The 21,271-nt window shown below is 38.3% G+C and overlaps 1 protein-coding gene across 3 annotated transcripts in view; it reads left to right on the top strand.

The window, feature by feature from the left end:
* Nucleotides 1-1,105: 1,105 nt before the first annotated feature.
* The window catches only part of TCF12 (transcription factor 12), a 424,142-nt gene continuing 403,976 nt past the window's right edge, over nt 1,106-21,271 (top strand). For 2 of the 3 annotated variants that reach the window (XM_036737190.1, XM_036737189.1), the window contains exons 1-3: nt 1,106-1,445; nt 2,899-2,995; nt 3,960-4,032. In XM_036737190.1, coding sequence (XP_036593085.1) covers nt 2,921-2,995; nt 3,960-4,032 — 148 coding nt within the window. In that variant the 5' untranslated portion in view covers nt 1,106-1,445; nt 2,899-2,920. The remainder of the gene's footprint in view (nt 1,446-2,898; nt 2,996-3,959; nt 4,033-21,271) is intronic. The other variant, XM_036737191.1, reaches the window with a different exon arrangement.

Below are 21,271 nucleotides of genomic sequence, written 5' to 3'. Positions count from 1 at the left end.
GAAATATCCGTGATTCCCTCATTGCGTTGAATTTCTCCAGGTCTTAGTAGATGCTCTTCAGGAGTTGCCATGACCAAACTTAAACAAGAACAGAAGTCACTTAGCAACTTTCTGGAGCTGGTCCCCGTATAGTGTCTGTGGCAGTTTATAACGGAGGTCTTTCAAAGATGGTAGGACCTGACATAGCTGGAACCCAGGGTCGCCTCTCTGCACGTTGAGGAGGCTGATATACATGCTGAGAGAACCATGAATGTTTCCATGGGTGTAAAATGAAAGCCCAATCCATTAGCCACCACCACCCTTTATAAAAGGAAATAACACAATTACGCTTAGTTAGTATCTTGCTCCAACTACTACCTGACTTGGGCTTACTTCCCTGGGTCAGGTTCAATACATGTGTAGATTGGGATGAGAGTTTCGGTCAGGGTGTTTTAACAGGTCTTGGATTGAGCAAATGAAGATGGGTGGGCGTAAAAGGCCAATACAACGCTGAGCTTTAGTGGACTAATTTTTTTTTCTTTTTTTTCTGCTGTAATTTTGCCAATCCTTAGCCCTTTTCAAAGTACAGTAACTAAGAAAACCTAGAGCCTGGAACATTTCTCTCACAGTTTCCTAGCGCATTTTCCGCTCAAGGCGCTGTCCAGTACTCTGCACGCCCCCACCCCTGGCACTGAAATTCGCGGAACTCAGAGCAAAAGATGCGGTTTACAACGCCTTTACAGCACTGGCCGAGTAGTAGAAGAAAGCCAAAGTTCAGCTTCGTTGAGGCCTCTTATCTAGCTAGGAGCGTATCTCGGTCTAGGAGGTGGTCCGGGTGCAGGATCCAGATGCTCCTGCAGCTGCGACTCCCTCCAGCCCCGCGTTTATAGCCAGTAGAAGGAGGATGGTAGGAAGGAGGCGGCGCCGAGTTCGCAGTTCAGTGCCGTTCTCTTCAGGGATATCAGACGACACGGCCCCAGCCGTCAGCCCCGGCTTCACCAGGGGCGTACCGCCTCCCCCCTACATTCCAGCCCGCCTCACCCCACCGCGGGCTTTGTCCATGTGCATTGTAGCTGCCCCTCCCCATTCCCTCCGGCTCCTCCCACTCCCCAGCCCCCAACTTCCCGACTCAGCTGGGAGAGGGCCGGAGAGGAAGGGGTTAACCCCAGGGCTCCTCCAGGCGCGGAGGGATCCGGAGCCGAAGCCCGAGCGTGGTGCTGAGGCCGCCTAAGCAAAAAAAATGTCCGCCTAAGGGAGACCCACAAGTTCTATTCGGGGGCACAGCCAGCCCGCCCGGGGAGGAAGGGGCGGCCAGGCCCGAGAGCCCCCTCACCTGCCCTGATCTGAGTCTCTGCGAGGAGGAAAGTGGAGAGAGAAGCCGGGAGGTGGAAGGGGAAGCCCAAGCCCGCTCTCCCGGCCAAAGTGAACTTCTATCGGGGTGGTTGAATGTGCAGAGGGAGCTGCAGGTAAATGCGGGGCTGGCTGGGGGCGCGGGCCCCGAGCCCGGGCTGGGGGGAGAGTTGGGAGAGGAGTGGGGCAGGGACTGAGAAGCCAGTGTGGGGAGGGCGCGAGGGGGGGAGGGGGAGCAGCGTGGATGGGGTGGGAGGTCTGTTTGGGTTGAGCTGGGAGCCGGGTCCCCGTGCGCTGCGCGGCAGCCCCCCTTCCCGGAGTGGAAGCTGTCGGAGTCGTTTCCCCCCCTCGGCGTCCCCCCCTTTCCTCCCAGCGCCTGAACTCTGCCCCCCTTTGTAAAGCGTCGAGCCCGGAGGACCCCCTCCAACTTGTGTGGGGGGAGGGGTGCAAGGGGGAGGCGGGGAGGAGGAGGAGGAGGCACTGGCACTCGTGCCGGGGGAAATGCAGCCCCACCGGGAGGCGGGCGGCGCACTCGGCCCTGTGCGCCCTGCACTCCGCTCCGCTCGGTGCTGGCGCGCCCGGGGCGCACACGGCGGCGGCGGCGGCGGCGGCGGCGGAGGCTCCGGGGCTGTGGAGGCTCATTGTCTTGGCAGGTTCGGGGCTGGGTGGGAAGGAGGAAGGGAGGAAGAGAGGGAGGAGGCCGAGCCAGGAAAGGAGAGGAAGGAAGGGAGAGAGCAAGATTTAGTGGGCTTCTTTAAAAAAAAAAAAAAAGAAAAGAAAAAGAAAGAAAATAAAAAAAAAAAAAAGCAAAGTCAGTTCTGTGTTGATCCTCTGCAAATCAGCAGTAATGTCCGGGAAGCGGCAGCCGCAGACATGGCTCTAGTGAGATGCACATTCCCAGCAACTTGTCAGCTCTATTGTTGCCTAGATAGTGAGTCACTAAACATCTTCTCTCCCTCTCTTCTTCTCCACACTTGCTTGTTGGATGGCGAATTTTTTTTTCTCCCTCTCTACCCCTCCCCCTTCCTCTTTCTAACCCTTTCGACCCCCTCTCCCCCGCCCCCACAAGGGATGAGACCTAAACCAGCTAGAGACCCGGTCCTTCCAGCCACCTCCTGGCGGGTGCTTGGGTAGCTGGCTGTCTGGGGTAGGGGAAGAAGGGGAGGGGAAAGGGTCCAGAGCTCCAGCAAACTTAGGGGAGATCTGTCGAGTTGCACGAGCCTCCGCTACCCTTTCCTGTTCTTTACATGTGTATTCAAAATGATCTGCCACCTCGTACCCAGCCACCTGGCTCCTCTCCTTCGTTAGAGATCAGTACAGTACACATACCTATTTGGGGACAGGGAAACCTGTACTCAGACAGGTCCACTGCTTGCCCAGGATTATTAAAACAAACAGACTGAAAGGGTCCAATATTAAAAGTGAGTCCATGTCTCCAACCCTCACTTCCCCCCCTCCCAGAAAAGGCACCCTTTCCTCTCTTCCTACAATCACATACACTTTTGGATTCAGCTTCCAGTCCTTTCTGAACCATGGTGGTCTCAGTAAGCAGTGTTTCCTCTATCTTAGGACCTGCTAGAAGTGACCGAAGATGAATTCTCAGCAGCAGCGAATGGCGGCTATAGGGACAGACAAGGAGCTGAGCGACCTGCTGGACTTCAGTGCGGTAGGATATCTTTCGAGGTGTTCTTATGGCTCTGCCCTGGTAAAAAGGGACCTGGGATTAGGGCAGCCTCAGTTCCAGCTGCACTGCTCAGGGCCTGAGTCCAGCTCAGCCAAGTTGGACACCTGAACTTTGATGTAATGTCTAGACTTTGAGATTTAAAACTTTAATGCCAGAGGGGTCATTTGGCTTAACTAGTGAAAAATAAAACAATGTAATCATAAACTTTTGGTTGAGTAGCCCAGTGACCCTGATGATTATCAGAGTTCTTTTAAAAAATTATTTTGTTTCCTCTGAAGCCAACTTTATGCTTCCCCTCCCCCCACACTTCTTTTTCCTTTGGTTAATTTTAATGTATGGTATCTGAAAGATGTTAGCTCAGACAAACCCAACCCAGAGTTAGGGTTTTTATGAGTCTATTTACTGAACCAGGTAGTTTTGTTTTAAACCAGGTTAGGTTTAAAAAATGAGGGAAATAATTTAATACTTAAAATCATTGACAATGAAACCAAATCATTTTTGCCCTTAATTCTGGTACAGTGGAGTCTCTTTATAACTCTGCTGTTAGGAGACAGGACTGACACCTGCAGTGTGGTTAACCACTGTTATAATGAACCTCTTCTGTATGTAGTTATAGTTAAGGGAACATGAATTATCTGAATTTTCATATGGACAAGCTGTTTTATTTCTATGCATTAATTGTTCAATGAGAATCATTTAGTATGGCGTTTTATAATTTTTGACATTCATGGAAGAACAGAAGAGTGCCAGTATTTACATGTAATGTTATGAAGTAGTAAGGCTCAGAGGTCTTTGTGATTTGGAATGCATTGACTCAATCTTATTTCTTTTCCAACTTTGAAATGTGGCAGTTAATTGATTTCTCTGTGTGAACTGCTGTGTAGTAGAGAGATGCAGCTTATAAGAGGAGTTTCCTTACTAACATGAATTTTTGGTTGTTTTGCAGATGTTTTCCCCACCTGTTAATAGTGGGAAAACCAGACCAACAACCCTGGGAAGCAGTCAGTTCAGTGGATCAGGTAAGATGCAGTTGAAAGCCCCAAGTTCAAATCTCTTGGGTTCTGATACACTGCTTATTGGAAGAGGTTAAAATATTTTTATTTTAAAATAATACAGAAATACAAATCTAATTAGGTGTCAGTTTCAAAATAAAAACATAGCGATCTATTTGTATTTAATGTTAGAAGATTAGCCATCTAGGATATCTTGAAAACATCACCTTCCATGCATATTATGCTTCAGTAAAGTGTTTATTTAATATAAGAGATCCTGGAACATGCTTCTGTACAAAAGCTAAACAAAAAAATGCTATTGTCAATGGGTTGTTTGTGTGTAAAAGCAAATATTTTTTTATTTTCTGTCTATACATTTGACACTACTTAGCACCATTAGTCAAAAAGTTTTAAAAAAGATTAAAAAGGCACTATTGAATGAATGCATTGTGTACTTCAAATAAGGCTGGGCAAATAAAGTGTGAGTAAAATGGCTATGTTCATAGATTTAGAAATTAGGAATAAATTGGTGGCAATTTTTTTTAAAAGAATGGAATATAAAGGTAATCATAAAAATGTGGAATTCTTTTCATATCCTCTAAATAGGAGAAAACAATGAATAGATGAGTGAAACTTTTTCTAAATTCTAATAACATTGGGACACTGTGATTAGATTAAGTTAAATCAGCTTAAAATTCTACAGCTTCTAGATCCACTAAAACTAATGGAAATGTTTATGACTAATCATTTTTTGATCAAATGATCATATTGATCCCCTGAATATTTTTTGTAATTTCTTCTATCGTTCTACGTAGAATGTGGAGAAAGTATACTTTTTCTCCAAGTCATTCTTTTTCGGTTTCCCAGAATAAAGTCCATTCCGGTGTGAAGAGGCTATACTTTCCTGTGTGTTTTTCCCCTTAATGCTTAGATTAAAAAAAAAAAAAAGCACAAAACTTTCACCAAAGCCATGATGTTGAACATTTAAGAAAATCAGTTGTTAAATACATGTGACAGAAAAAGTTTATTAATCTATATGTATCTTAATAAATTTTTTTAAAAATATGGGAACAAGAAATTAAACCCTACTTTTATATCAGTTCACTTGTGGCTATGTTTTATTTTTATGGTACTCAGTACTGGTAAAAAGTAAAACATATTTTGCATTTTGAAAATAGAATTCCAAGTTGATATCATTGTTAATCATGAGGATATTTTGAAATGTCAGCTGTTTTCCCCTTCCTTGTTGCTGGTAACCAGAGGAAAGCTTGATTCCTAAGCTCTTTTTTGGTAGGGGAAAAAAAGAGGATTATTTCTAAATTAGTCATTTAAAAATATTAAAAAAAAATGTGGTCCATATTCCCTTTCCTACTAGTGCTTGGGAGGAAGAGGTAAAGGTTTAATTTTTGCAGTTAAGAATTATTAAAATTAATTTCAATTACTTTGTTGTAGAAATATTCTGAATAATATTAAGTGTCTTAAATATAGTAGGCAGTCGATAAATATTTTTTGAATGAATGAATGATACTGATTCAAGAATTAATTTGTTTCCTGTGATCTTAACAAATTCTTTTGACCATGAGCTAAGAAAACTTTTGGAAAATTTTTATTTGAGCAGCATTTTCAGAGTTCTTTTGGAAATACATTTTATAGACTTTCCATTTGTGATAACTTTATTAATTTTTTTCGAAGATAAGCTATTTTGTCATTTAACTTTATAAAATAAAAAATGCAAAATGTAATTTTTCCATATCTACTTATATATTAGAATGTTAGTTGTTAGGGATTTTCGACATCAGCTTGCCATATTTCAGAACTTTTCATGTGTACATTTAATTTGAAGTAAAAGGGTATTGGGGCATGTTGAAATGGGTAATTTGTCTCCCAATTGCTTAGAATATATGTAAAATTTTAAGTTATTTCTTTGTGTTAGAAATACTCAGAACATTAGGTGATACTTTGGAATAGAGGATTTTGGTTTAAGATGACTGATTTCTGTGTATATTTTAGCTGCACACCCAGTCTTTGGCATTCAACATATCTAACCTGTGAATGGGTATAGTAATTTTTTCCTCTTCTGCCAAGTATATTATGCAGTCCAGAAGCATCTTAATTTAAGTAAATCTTATTAATGTGAAGAGATTTAAATTTTGTAACTGAATTTTGTATCACATGTTTGTCAGCAGACACAGTGTAAGGATTTGCAAAATCCTTTTCCAAATACATTTAAGAGAATATTTAGAAGAAATTGGTATTGTTGCTATTTCATTGATAGCATATTGACACTTTGAAACAATCACCTGTCAAGGTTTCTGGAGATAATTTGTAATCAATTCTCAAATCTTAAAAACATTTACTTTTTAAAGTTGCAGAACGAAATGTTTGAAGAGGTGTTTCTTCTATTTCAAATAATAACTTTCTTGTGAAAAGAATAAAATTCCATGTAAAACATAAAATCCATCACTGATGAAGATAAGGTATTGTGCAATTTAGATCCCGGTGAACATTTCTATCCTTTTTGAAACAATGATTTTGCCCTATTGAAGGACTTTTTGAAAATAATATAGCATTTTGTTATTAATTTTTAAACTTGAAATTCACATCTTGGATGCCGTAATACCTGATATTGTTTTTTATCTAATTCACAAAGCAAAATATCATTACTTTTATGACAGCTTCAACATTATCAGAAATCACTTTGGGAAAAGGTTAATGCATACCTTATCATTATGCTTCTGGCCCAGTTTTAAATACCATATTTTGAGACATCTAGGTGTTAATTCACTTTGGCATTATACATATGTTGAGATATCGAACTTGTCTATTTAGTATTGTATTGTATGTAGATGTAATAAAATATATGTAGCCAGTCAGATGTTGTTACAGTGACCTTGACATAAATGTAGCCCACTCTATAGGAATGAAAGGTAATTAACATATATGGACTATTTGTAGGATACTGTCTGTGTAGAAAGAGCTCGTTGAAATGATACATGGAAAGAAAATAGAACAGATGTTTAATTTCTGGGATCTCCTAGGTTTAAATTCTGTGTTGTGACCTTAGCTTAGATTCAGCAGTTGCAAAATAAATGCTATTTGAAAAATTTTTATTGGTTAGTGTTCAAGAACAAGTAATATAAGTGAATTTAGAGAGGAAAAATCAAATATTTATCTAGGTCTTTTTCTACTCAGGACCATATATTAGCAAAGAATGTTTGTTCAAAAAAGATTCCCTAAAACATTGAGTATACAGCTTCTCATTAATACTTCTATACTGAAAGTGAAAGTCTTTTGTAAAAACAAATAAAGGTTAACTTTTCTTATTCCAAACATTTTTCTTGTATAACAATTGAACACTCTATTCTAGCTTTTAAAAATTTTCTTTTTCTTTTTGTAACTTTGTGGATTTCTCTGGTATTGTGAATAGCATCCTTTCTCTTTAATTTTTAAGAAGATTAAAATCCTTTATTCTTACTTTCAACAACCAAAATTTTAAAGTAAAATTTTATATTAATGGATTTTTTTTCACAGTGTTGGGCATGTTATAAAAGTGGATATTTATCAAAGATCATATCTGTAAAAGAGATTTTTAAATTTCTGGTAAGATTGGTCTCTCTTTTTTTCCTTCTCAAATTGAATAAGCCATTAGGATGGTGACAAAGTTGTATAAGCATTTGCTAAAAGCTTTAATTAAGGAAGTAACAACCAACATTTTACCATCGTCATAATTCATCTAGGCATTGTGCAAGCATAAGCCGATCTTTTAAAATTGAGGACAAGCCAGGCTTGGTACTTTTGCTTATGGTTATTTTTTAGAGTGATGAGCTGGGCATGCTGTTTACCTGTTCATATTGAGATTTATGTCACACTTTATATAGTAACATGTCATTTGTGTGAGTCATGGAAAGTATAACAGAATTATAGTGCAGACTAACAGAAGAATGATTGAGTTGCTAGTCTAGTGTTAAATGGCTGATATAAAGTAGGTCCATCTTTAAGCAGGCATATGGTACAGGTGTGCCTGCTTAAAAAAAACTATATATACAAAATTTTGAACTTAGAAAATAGATAAATTAGCAGAAATTTTATTCATATTGCAGGTGGATTATTAGTTTCATAAAATGATTAACTGTAGTAGTCCCTTAAATTGTAATCCTAATGGATTTAAAGTATTCTCTTACAATGTTGTTATAGGGAAACACTTCTTTTTTTTTTTAAGTACACCTTTAGCAAAGATTTTTTAGTTTTACATTTGGTTTAAGACAAAATTCAATATTGCATGGTCTAAGAAATGGTAATTGTAGGGTGATTTGAAATATAAAATTTTCCTTTAATATCCATTGTAATTTGCATTTTTTTCGACCCTGTGATGATACAAAGCAATATTTCTTAGAAAAGAATAGATATGGAAGGAGGAAGACCTTTTGATTTAAACAGAATTATGGTAAAAATTTAGATTTAAATGAACTGGTCAATTAGCACAAATGTTAAGGATAGGTACTTGTGTTCCATTTCTGACTGTTTGTTAACATTACTTGGAACTGTTATGGGATACTTCATATTTTGATGACTTAGCTCTTGCCTTTAGTGATGAGTCATGGCCTCTTGCAGGTTTTTTGATGAAATTATAAAGCCTTGATAGTGTGTTGGGATGCCATTTCCCTCCCTCTCAGCTGATGCAACTACGTTTCAGTTGCTATTTGTATTACATTTTTCAGGATGAGAAAGTTAAAATTTAACCTGATGCTTTAGTACAATAGAAAGTTAAATGAAAAGGAAAAAGCACATTTAAAAACACTACAGTTCAGAAAATGCTTCCCTTTTAAGTAATGAATTTTTATTCACCTCTGTCTGATCTGTCCACTAGTGACACTTAGTGAATACCAGTTGTGTGCAGAATAATGTTCTTGGAGCTGTGTGTAGGAGGATTTAAAAAAACAACAACAGCAGCCAAAAATGTTTTCTTGTCCTTCAAGTAGACTGTGTAGAGGAGGAAGAATATAAAGACCCGAAGCAACTAAGTAATACTTCTGTAGTGCCTTGCAAATCATAAGAGCCTACTAAATGCTAGATTGGTTTTACAGCACAACATAGAAATCAATGTAAATTAATATAGTTCCATCCTGTAAGTACTAGATAGAGTTAGCTGTGTAAGAATCAGTCTTGGCAAGCTTTCTGGAGCAAGTGAATTTTGAATTAGTTAAGAGAAATGGATTATGGCACAGGAGAGAGGAGATTCTAGGTATGAGGAACAGCATTTGGCAAATCATGGAGGTGGAAATGGACACGTTTGTGTTAGGTATGGCAGGAAGAGTAACTTGGCTGGAGCTTTCCCATTATGCATAGGAGAATAATAAGAAATTAAATTGTTAATGGTGTAGGGAAAGCCGATTAACTGGTGGGAAACACTTTGAATAGTAGACAAGTGATATAAGGTGTTAGATGGATGCTATTCTAATGGCGGTAGGGTGAATTAAAAAAAAAGTTTGATGTTTTGAAATCTTCAGTCAATCAATAAGCCAGTCAGCAAGCATTTTTTAAGCCCCTACTATGTGCTAGGCATGTTGTTAAGAGCTGGGGATACAAAGGAAGGATAAAGTTAGCTCGTGCTCTTGAGGAGCTCATAGTTCAGACAATTAACTACATAGGCATGTCTATCTATACATACGTGTATGTATACATACATATGTGCATACATGTAGATGTATGTATGCATACATGTAGATGTATGTATGCGTACATATAGAATAAATTGGAGATAATTAACAGAGGGAAGGTATTGGTATTAAGGGAGATTGTGAAAGGCTTCCTGTAGGAAGTGTGATTTTTTTCTTGAATTTGAAGGAAAACAGGAAGGGCAAAAGATGGAGACCAGCAGAGTGAGAGTTCTAGTCATGAGGGACAGTCAGCCAGTGAAAATGCTGTGAAAATGCAAGAGATTGGAGTGTCTTGTGCAGTGAACAGCAAGGAGGTCAGTCAGTGTCATAGACTACCAAGTACATGGTGAGGAGCACTGTGTAAGACTAGCAGGGGTAGGAGAGAGCCAGAACACCAAATAGAGAATTTTATATTTGATCCTGGAGGTGATAGGGAACTACTGGAGTTTACTGAATAATGGGGTGGGGGTGGGGGTGGGGAAGGGAATTACATGGTTAGACCTGTGAAAGAAGATCACTGACATCAGAGTGGAGGGTGGACTGAGCTGAGAAAAGACTCGAGGCAGGGAGTCCCTAGTTATTCCTCCATAGAATCTTCCCTTGTAATAAAGAATAGTCATGTAAAACAAAGAAACAAAATGGGACTCTACTAGTTCTCCTTGTTCCTCAATATACCCTTCTCTTGTCCCTTTAACCTTCCTTTGTAAAAAGAAAAATAATCAAGAAAACCAGCTAATATAGCATCCTCCTCTGCCAACTTCTCATCCTTTATCCTTCCCCATGTCCACTGTGAGGAGGGAGCAGTGGTTCATCATTTGTCTTCTGGAACCAATATTGGACATTGAATTTAACCCAAATTCAGTTGCTTTGAGTGTTTTTACTTGTGTTATTGCAGTTATTGTATTTATTGCTTTCTTGATTCTGTTTTACTCTCATCAGTGGGTATAAGTCTTCCCTCATTTCTTTGAATTCTTTATAGTCATTGTTCCTTCTGGTAGCAAAATGTTCCATTACAGTAACATGGATTTTGTTTGTTTAGCCCAGACCTGCACAACTTGTAAACTTCTTTGGGTTGTAGATAGGTGACACTAGAGACAGACTGACAATAGTTGGTTGCCACAGGTCATGTGACAAACAGGTAGGCTGCATGTAGTGCAGGCCTGGTTTAGCCCTTCTCTCACTCATGCACACTGACATTGTTTATAGTTTTTTTAAGCTATAAAAAAATCAGTTAACAAATATTTTTAAAGCACTGACTGTTCTAAGAATTGTGCTAGGTCTTGAGGATACCAAGACAAGAATGGAACAGCCCCTTCCTTGAAGAATGGGGCTTATATTCTGTCAGAAGTTTACATGTGGTAACAAAAAGTGCTGCTGTGAATATTTTAGTATTCCTAGGACCTTTCTTTTTGTTCTTGACCTCTTCAAGGTAAATGACCAATAGTAGGACTGCTGGGTTAAATGGTTAAATGAAAAGTTAATACCTTTTTCTGCATAATTCCAAATTGTTTTGCAGAACAGTTAAACCAGTTTGCAGCTTCACCAACAATGTGTTAGTTTGCATGATGTCCTATAGTTCCTCCAACATTGATTATTTCTGTTTATCAATTTGCTGGGTGTGAAGTAAAACCCCAGTTGTGTTCATTTATATTTAAATTATGATTAGTGCTTAGAGAATTTTTCCATTTGGTTGATGGTAGTTTACATTTCCTCTTTTGAAAACTGTTCACATCTTTTGCCTGCTTAACTACTAGGTAGTAGCTCTTGTTCTTATGTATTTATGTATCTTGGAAATCAGTATTTTCTCAAATGTATTTCTAAAGATTTTTCTCCGCGTTAGCATCAGTTGTCACTGTTCTGTTGCTGTGGTGAGAGTCTAAATGAGGCCGTTAGTTGTGGAAGTGGAAAGGAAGGATGTGTAAGAAAGAATTGGCAATATTTAGCTATTGATAGAATGTCATTGGGTAAAGAAGGGAGACAACATTACCAAATCTGAAATACTGAGAAGATCATATTGCAGGATGAGATTGTGGGTTCAGTTTTTAAAATTTTAAATTTAACATGTTAAATTTAGATGATAGATACATCTTTTATGTATGAGAGGTCAAAGCTAGTGATGTAGATTTCTAACCTTCCACTTACAGAGTAAAGAGCTCAGTGAATTAGTAAGTACCCTAAGGGGCCAAGTTTAAAGGCACTAGAACAGAAAGTCAAGGGTTGAGCTTTGTGGTACTCCTGCAGTGAATTTTGGCATTAGAGATAGTAGTCAATGAAAGAGTGTTGGATTCAGGGTGAAATCAGAGACTTTGGAGTTTGGGTCAAAGATATTTCTGTGGATGTAGAAACCTGTACTTGGTGTGAATTGGTTTTTATGTAAATACCACCCCTTCCCCAATCTATATAAAAGAAACCATGAATTCCATTCATATCCTTACATGTGCTTGAACTAATTTCATTTTTTGACCAAACTTATAGATACCGATTTAAAGTTAGTAGGAGTCAGTAGTATTGAGAGAGATTGTACTGTTACTTTGTATAATGTTGTTATAGAATGGGATATGTTTCATTAAGGGGGGAAAAATCATTTCCCAATGGGGACAAGATAATGAAATAAAATTACGAAACATTCAATTTTTCCATTCATGCAAATAATCGTATATATTATTATTTTTTCTTTTCTTTTAAAAAATATGTTAATTTTTAGTTTTCAACATTTGTTTTTATAAGATTTTGAGTTCTAAATTTTCCTCCCTCCCTTCACTATCCCCTCCCCAAGACAGCATGCAATCTGATATAGGCTATACATGTATGATCATATTAAATGTATTTCTATATTAGTCTTGTTGTGAAAGAAGAATCAGAACAAAAGGGAAAAACCAGGAGAAAGAAAAACCAAAAAACAACAAAAGAAAGAACAAATAGTATGCTTCGATCAGCATTCAGACTTCATAGTTTTTTCTCTGGATATGGAGAGCATTTTCTGTCATGAGTCTTTTGGAATTGCCTTAGAATTGACATCTATCTATCTATCTATCTATGTATTATTGTTAAAAGACAAATGAAAATTGGAATTAAGGAAAAGCCAAGGAGTTTCATGGTCAGCAGGTTAGCATTAACCATATGTATTACCTTACTTTCTCTACCCCTCCTCCCCCCACAGTGGTGCATACTGCTTAAATGAATTAGAAATATTATATTGTTTTTCATTTAAGGGTTTGAAGGTACAGAATGGTGAGCTTGATTTCTTCACTCTGGGACGGTCTTCCATATACAAGTACTGTGTCTTGTTACAAGGCTGTGATAGTTGTCTATAGTCCTCAACCGCAGCCTGAGTGAAGAATGTACAAGTAACTAATTTCATCATCTCCAGTGTTACTTATACTGCCCTTACTGATATTTGGGGCTTTTGTAGTGCATACCAGAGTGTGTGTCAGGACCTGTTTTGCTTCTTGGATAGTGTAAGGCCAGATGGGGGGGACAATTCCATAGACAGAAGCAGGATACTTTCCGTGACTGGTGGGTGTAGGTGGTCCCCAGTACAATATGGAAAACTGAGCCAAATAGGTTTGTTAAATTGTTTTTCATTCATGTCCGACTCTTTGTGACCCCGTTAGGAGTTTTCTTGGCAGAGACACTGGCGTGGTTTGCCATTTCCTTCTCCAGCTCATTTTACAAATGAGGAAACTGAGGCAAACAGGGTTAAGAGACTTGCTCAGGATCACACAGCTAGTAAATGTCTGAGGCCAGATGTGAACTCAGGAAGATAAGTTTTCTTGACTCCAGCTCCTGTACTCATCCACTGTGCCACCTATCCAAATAGGTACTTCCAGCCATATGGCTTATTTGGGATAATTTTTCTCATGTTTTCTCTAATTATTTGCAGAAAACCCATCATTCCCTGAAAAAGACCTAGGTTATGTAAAATAAATACTGAAAGCTGAAGCAGGGTGTTGCCATGCCTAGGGCTGAGGAGGGTCTTTATCACTCTGGTTTTAGCATTTGTATTTTCAGTATCTTCTCAGTGGCATAATATTGGTTCTTGGAGTATTCTAGTACTATATGGACTTCAGTACCTCTTACATCATTCTGGCTAATTACAGACATTTGTTAAGACCATGCTGTGTGTAGATCATGATGTTAAGTTACAATATCTAAGAAAGTCCCAACCCTCATGGTGCTTATTTTCTAGTAGGGAGATAAAATCCATATGTAGATAACTGTAATGTATAAATAAGATGTAAGGGTAAGAGACAGGTATAAAAATGGTGTTTGAGGTCTGAGTAGGAAACAGTATTATTGACCAAGTGTTGAGCAAGGCTAATGGGATTAGGAATGACTTCTTGTTGCTGGTACATTTGATTTGAGTTTGAAAAGGTGGGTAGAAATTCAGTAGATTTGGAGGGGGAGTATTTAGGCCTAGAAGACAGATAAAGTTTGGAGGCTGGGAAGTACAGGTGTATTCTGGGGAGCAAGGTATAGTTCTTTTTGGCTAGAGCTTACTGAATGTTGTGGGGCAAAGGGAGGGGGAGAGGAGACAAGAAAAGACTGAAAAGGATTGCAAAGAGTATAAAGCACTTCATTATCTAATTTTTTTTAATTGGAAAAAAATCTATTTTGGCATGGAAGAGTCAGGTGTTAGTGTGCAGATGGGACAGAGGCAAAAAGACCGAATGTCTTATTTAGTAATAGAGCTAGAACTAATGTTACTATTTTCTACATCAAAAGCTTTCCCCATTTTCTCTTTTTTGTAGATTAAATTCCATTGTCTTGATAGGATAATGGAGTTCATCAGGAAGAAAGATATGGCTATTGGTGAAAATTTATGTTGAGATAATTTTAGAGTGTATGTTCATAAAAGGCATATTTGAACCATTCAGGCATCTACATGGAGATAGATCTTTAAGACCAAAGTCCAAGCTTACATACTCAAAGTAAAAACAGGTTGGAAATGAATGCTTAATTTTGATTGCATCTAGGAATAGCACAAGGGAAGAGAAGCTTCTAGATGAAAATAATCATGAATAAAGACTGCAAGAAAAACTGAAAATTCTAATCTCAATTAAATAGAAAAACAATAATACCTTTGAAGGACATTTTTGCTTTGTGGTTAGAAGTGGGAGAGATTGACTTGAGGTGTTGACAGTTGTGGACTTTGTTCAATACCTTAAGAAGGTGATTGGATCCTGACAGTGGGGGTGGGGGAAGGTTTCTTTGGTGTTGTGGTGGTCTGAATAAAGGACTGTCTAAATCATTGAGCAGGTTATCTATAAGAATGAGACTGAAGGAGGAGGTCGTGAATGTTGCCTGGGCGTGTTTGCTTCATATAGTTTGCCTGTGAGCCATTAAGGGCTTTAAAAACCAGCAGGGCCAACTTAAAATCAATCCACCACTTCATTGGAGGCTAATGTAGAGAACACAGGTTGGACTTAATATGATCATGGTTGCTCAAATCAATGAGCAAATGCACTGCTGCCTTCAGCACAAGCTGTAAGCGGTGGAGGTGCACTGCGGGGCGCCCTGCTAGGAGGGAATTACAGTAATCAAGCTTCATGGTCCTAGGGGCATATGTTGCTGTTTTGAGGTTGTTGTGGGATAAATAAGAGTGCAGATTGTACAACTGGAAGGCACAGAAAATGCTAGTCTTAACTTTGAACGTAATGACATAGAGATGGGTTGATCAGAAGTGATTTTGGAGATTTGAAACTTATCTAGCACTGCTGGGAAGAAACCAAAGATGAAAAGAAACTTATATGTTCCTTGATGCTAGAAACTCCTTCACATTTTTAATTTCCTTCTTTCCAAAGTTGTGACATATCCTACTGTTATTGCTATTCAGGGCAAAGAGAAGTCTCTTTCTTGATTCAGTCATGTAGATATAGAGGGAACTGGTCAGAAGGCTGTTTCTCCGTGTGGAATGAAATAAAGGAGAAATCTTTGGGAAATACTCCATGTTGAGTCTCTTCATGCTAGAATGGACTTATCCTCCAGGTAATTGGAACCATTTCAAATATGTCCTTCATGTACCTTGGTTATCTGAGCAACAGAAAATTTCATTCATACACCAAGAGAGAGATTAAATGTGTTGAGAACTGTCGTATGACCTTGTTGCCCAGGCCAGAACTTTTTGGAATTGCAGTGGATCTTAGAGACCATCAGGTCTAATCCCTCATTTTACAGATATGGAATCTGAACCCAGAGAGGTTAAGCCATCTGTCCAAGTTCACGCAACCAGTTAGAAGAAGAGCCTAATGTGCACACCTGACTAGAAGCCTAGTGCTTTAGGTATGGTGTTCTTTCTATTCCATTATATTCTTTCTTGGACAAAGGAGATCTAGAAAAAGGTCAGTGTACCTTTTTTCTAGGTTTCTTTCAAGGGATAATAAAAGTATCAGAATCCAGAATCAGAGTTCATTATTTGGACTCAGATACCAGGATTATAGAATATCTTAGCTATATCATTATTAGTTATTGTTGTTATGTAATTTACCCCACCTCTGACATATATGGGCTGCATGACTATAGGCAAGTTACTTTACTTCTCATTGCTCCAGATAGCTCTTGAAGACTGTAAGTTACAAAGAAGGTGCCAACCTGTGTAGGTAGGTGCCAATTAGTTAAAACAATGACTCCTTTGAAGTAGTAGCATTATTCAAATTTGTATTGCATATTTCTGTTGCATTGGAATCAGTTGCCACATTTTGCGTGTAATTATGACTTTGAAAAGTTCAAATCTGATAGTGAATTAATCATTCACAGTAATCAAGACCTAGTTGTATTGATAGAGGGCGTCTACTCATCTGGGAGTTCCATATACAAGTAATATCGTAGAAATGAGGCTGATAGGTGGTGCAGTGGATATGGTGCTGGATCTAGAGTCAGGAAGACCTGAGTTCAAATCCTACCTGAGTTGCTTACTTTGTGAGCATTTAACCTCTGCCTGCCTCAGTCTCCTTATCTATAAAATGGGGATAATAATAGCATCCACCTCCCAAGATTGTTTTAAATAAAATAATATTTTAAAGTACTTTATAAACCATAAAGCACTACATAAATGCTATTATTATTAGCAGCCACAGTTCAAGAAGTACTCACTGAAATAGAATTAATCTGGAGGAACAAACAAACTGCAGTCTTTCTTAGAAATTATTTACCTTGTCTGTCCCTACAAACTGACTTAAGGATTAATTTTGAGTGAATTTAACTTTTTTGATCTTTTGTGTTAAGATGTGTTCTTGTCTTTCTTTGGGTTGATTATAGATGTAGAAATCTTGGAGGTACCTTTAGGAGGATGGAATTTTTTTAAAGATCCTTGTCAAAATTCTGATAATTAGCTTAAAGTTAACCACAGATAGACTTATGCTCTCTGTGGAGTAAAACTGTTGGCCTGAAAAAAAATGTGTTTGAAAAGCCTTCCATATCTCATTTACCTTCATTAAGAAAAAGGGAGATAATATGGTTCATTATGGAATGGACTCATATTCTATTTACTAGTAAATATGACATTGTGCTATTAATGGGCTTTAGAGCTTGTTTAAAATGGCCCTAGTGAAGGAATGGGGACTTTTAATGACATCCTGGCTAAAACAAGTTGTATTTTTTTTTAAGAATAAAAAATATCCTGGGAGCCTATAGTTCTTACAGCCTTGCTGCTACTTAATAAAGGTAACAGTGAAGTGTATGTGTGTGAGTATGTGAGTGTGTGTGTGTGTATGTGTGTATGTATATGTATGTGTAATAAACTAAGCAGTTGTACAGTCTGTTTGAGTGGCACACCAGACTGTCCTGGCAGCCATGCAAGCCCATTTACTGTGGTCCCTAGGGCCAGTGATTCAGGAACCAGGTACAATGTTGAATAATTTAAATATACACACAAAAAGTCTGCATGGTCTTGAGAGGCTCTCCTGGAGGAACTTAGCACAGTATATACAGACAGGGTCTTTCTCCCTTCATATCTCCAAGCTTTCCTTTTAAGCCTATGAGCAGTTCTGTGATTATCAGCTCTGTAGATTCCCGTCATTTACCTAGGTTTGATTTGCCTATAGACTTGCAGAACAAGTTATAGTAGCAGGAGGACTTTGCCCAGTAAATGACTAGGAGGAGGAAGAAAAAGCAAAATGATATAGTCACTGTTATAAACATTTGCTTTCTACCTCGTAATACTTGTAGGAAGTTGGTAAGTGTTGTTTTCATCTCAGAGGAAATAGAGAATGAACAGTGATATACATTTGCCTGTGGTTTCTTATTGCCCCTCAGTAGTAGCAAAATGAGCAGTTGGAATTGCACCTGTACTGATGTCAATCTAAATGAGAACACACATGGTTCATCTTGAGGCAGCCTTTATTATCTTTAGAAATTGTAACTGTACCAGTTACATTCTTTATTGCCATTTTCTCAGCCCAGTGTGTCCTTTTTTTCTCTTCTTACATCCATATCCCACCCAAGAATTCAAAGAAATAGATCACGTCTCATACTAGCTACTCCAGCCTTCAGCAACAACAACAGAATAGCAGTTGACATTTATATAGGGCTTTAGGTTTGCAAAGCACTTTATATACCTACCTCATTTGAAAATGTCCTCAAATGTTAAAAGAACTCATGGTAAAAAATAGAATTGTACCTACTAGATACAGGGAGGGAGATCAATTCAGTCAAATAACTTTACTATAACTGTCCAACAATGGGCCCTCTCTTTTAAGTAGATAAAGAGTATATGGGTGGAAGGTTGGACAGGATGATTAACCAATGGGATTTATTACTTCTCTGGATTCTGAATTGCAAGTCTGTGATTTCCCCCCTGAATTCCTGTAGTGTTTGCCACTTGTCAGTACCATACAGTTTAGTGTTTTACTTACTTTCATATTTGAACTTGCCACTAGATACAACTAAGTACCACAATCATATTTGTTGTCTACATCTTTGTCCCAGTAGCTAGACTGTTGCCTCGCCCTATCGAATGTTGACCTTTTCTATTGGTTGTTTGTGGTCTCATGGGATTTACTTTGTTAGTAGTCCATCTCTTGCAGATCATTGTTGCTATATGACATGTCTAGTGTCTTTCACAACATTGAGCTGTGTAATAGAACTCTCACTCCTGACTTTCTATGAAGTCCTCGTTTGTCACATCTTACAGAGTGGTTTTTACAGGTTCTGTCCTTTGCATTTTGGTTGACTTTAGGATTATGTGACTTAACATCATCTTGGTCAATCTTAGTCTATGTTGCTAGAGTTTGTGACTAAGGTACATATATTCAAATGATTGATTCATTGTGCTTAAAGAGGAACAGAATGACATTACTATGTCGAGCTCAAGGTACATTCAGTGTATCCAACCGTGGTTGATGAGACCGATATGAACTCAAAATGCTCTACTACAGGTTGGGCACAAATAGTCCATATGAACATTTGGATTGTAGCTGTCTCTGTTTCAACTACTTGCTCAATATGTAGACCACCTGAATGTGTTGCATGGTATTTTCATTTTGCATGTGCTTTGATGTGGAGTAGAACCTCAAATAATCAGCTTGGGTACTGTGCATATTTGTAGCTTTCCTTGAAACTCTGGGGTAGTAACTTGTGAACAAGATGTAATCATATGCAAAAGGCAAATGTGTGATGAAGTTTTTCTGGTGGACTTTTTAGCATATGTATCGTCTGGCCAATTCAGGAAAAATGTAAACGATATTGTATCCCTGCAATGCTCTGCAGTCGAGGGTGACAAAAAAGCTATTCAATTTTGTGGAACCAGTGGCAGCATAGTGGAATAAATACAGCCAAATTCAGAGATGAACACTAAATACTTAGCTGAAATCAAGGCATTTTCAGAACCATACAAATCAACACCCACAAAAAGACTTTTGAGGGAATGAAATCATCCCCATACTATTCATGGTTGCTTTAGAGACTTTTTCTCTCTCTGCATTTTAACTAGAAAAATAGATGTATGGTTGATAAACACCATGCATTTAATAATGTAAGTTATGATGTTATTAGGGACTCTATAGGGACTATGTGATTTCATTGGTATGGGGAATTCCTAGATGAAGAAACTCTGTGTCTGCAATTTAGTCTGCGAGATGCCCAGAGTACTGAGTGACATGCCTAGTGACAGCTAGTATCTGTCAGACTTGAACCCAAGTCTTCTTGATTTTGAGGCTGGCTTTCTATCTATGATGCCATACATCATCTCAGTAATGTACTATTTTGTTAATTATTTCATGCATCTTAGTCTTATTGACTATTAGATCACAAGCTTCTTAAGGTGAAGATTGTGTTCTATGCTTCTTATAAGTTCCTTCTACCACCGTGCACAGTCCTAAACATGAGGTAGATGCTTATTGAACTCAAGAACTACTTTGTTGGTTGATTGACTTAGGTCTCAAGGGCAAGTGTGGTGGTGGTGGTATAGGCTCAAGAGCCTCAAGATACTTTAGTGAGTAAGAGATTCCTAGAAAAGATTTTTTTTTCTCTCTTCAAGCATTTCAGAGGGTCTGTATAAAAAGCACTTGAAGCCTCTGGGGAATGAGGGGGGAAATACATACATACACACATAGATACATACACACGCATACACATGTCTGTGTGTGTATATATGTATCTTGATTCCTTTTTGAGAATTAGGCTTGGTCCCCTGAGATTGCTGGTGTTTACTTCTGCTTTAGTAAATAGTAGTGACAACTGTGACACTGTTGGGCAGAGGTTGCTTTAGGACATCAGTGTAGCTTACATCTGTAGCTCAGCCTAATAGACGTGAAGCCTGGATTTTCCTTATTAGAATGTAGTAGCACCAACTCTCTAGATTCTGCTACAGGAATCTTAGTATCTCTGGTAGCTGCAATTAAAAATCATGCTTGGGTGAACAGGAAATAGTCAAGTGGGCAAAGCCATCAAGATCATATATGCATATAATAGATTCCACCAAATCATAGCAGCTACCTCTCTGTTACCCGCTGGTGTGGGACATTTTAGATCCTTTTCTTCAGGAAATATTCCTTGTCACTGTGACTTGGCAGCTACAGTAAAGTTATAGCTACCATAAAGTTATAGGCTGAGAGTTGTAAAGAACCTTAAAAGTCATCTAGTCCAACCTGTTCATTTTACTTTTAACGGATGAGGAAACCAAGGCCCAGGGAAGTTAAGGTATTAGAATTAGGATTCCCTTTTACAGGTCAATTAAGCTCTTATGTGTCAGGTAGTGTACTAGATGCTAGGAATACATAGACAAAAATGAATCAAGAAGGCCCAGAAAGAGTGAGTGAGTAGCAGAGCCATCATTCCAACATGAGTTCCAACGTGACTCCAAAAATCTAGCGTTCTTTCCACTATGCCATAGATTACATTATTGTGTTTGCTTGGGGTCTTGGCACCAGAGTAAAAAGTATTCCTTTTTTGACTTTGTTTTTATTGGAAATTAAGTTGTTCTCTTTGAAGTAAAAAGTGCATGTATATTAGATAATGTAAATTATATATTATATATCACATGTGATATATATATATATAGTATATATCTAGATATTGTACTCATTGACTAACAGTTTTATACACACACATTTGTGTATAACTTTTTTTTAAATGAGGGCACTCAGATTGGCCACTTTGTAATTTGCATCTAA

This window comes from Trichosurus vulpecula, chromosome 8 (assembly GCF_011100635.1).
Source record: "Trichosurus vulpecula isolate mTriVul1 chromosome 8, mTriVul1.pri, whole genome shotgun sequence".
NCBI classification, from domain to species: Eukaryota; Metazoa; Chordata; class Mammalia; order Diprotodontia; family Phalangeridae; genus Trichosurus; species Trichosurus vulpecula.
Note: the sequence above shows the minus strand (reverse complement) of the source record. Positions and strands in the feature narration are given on the sequence as shown.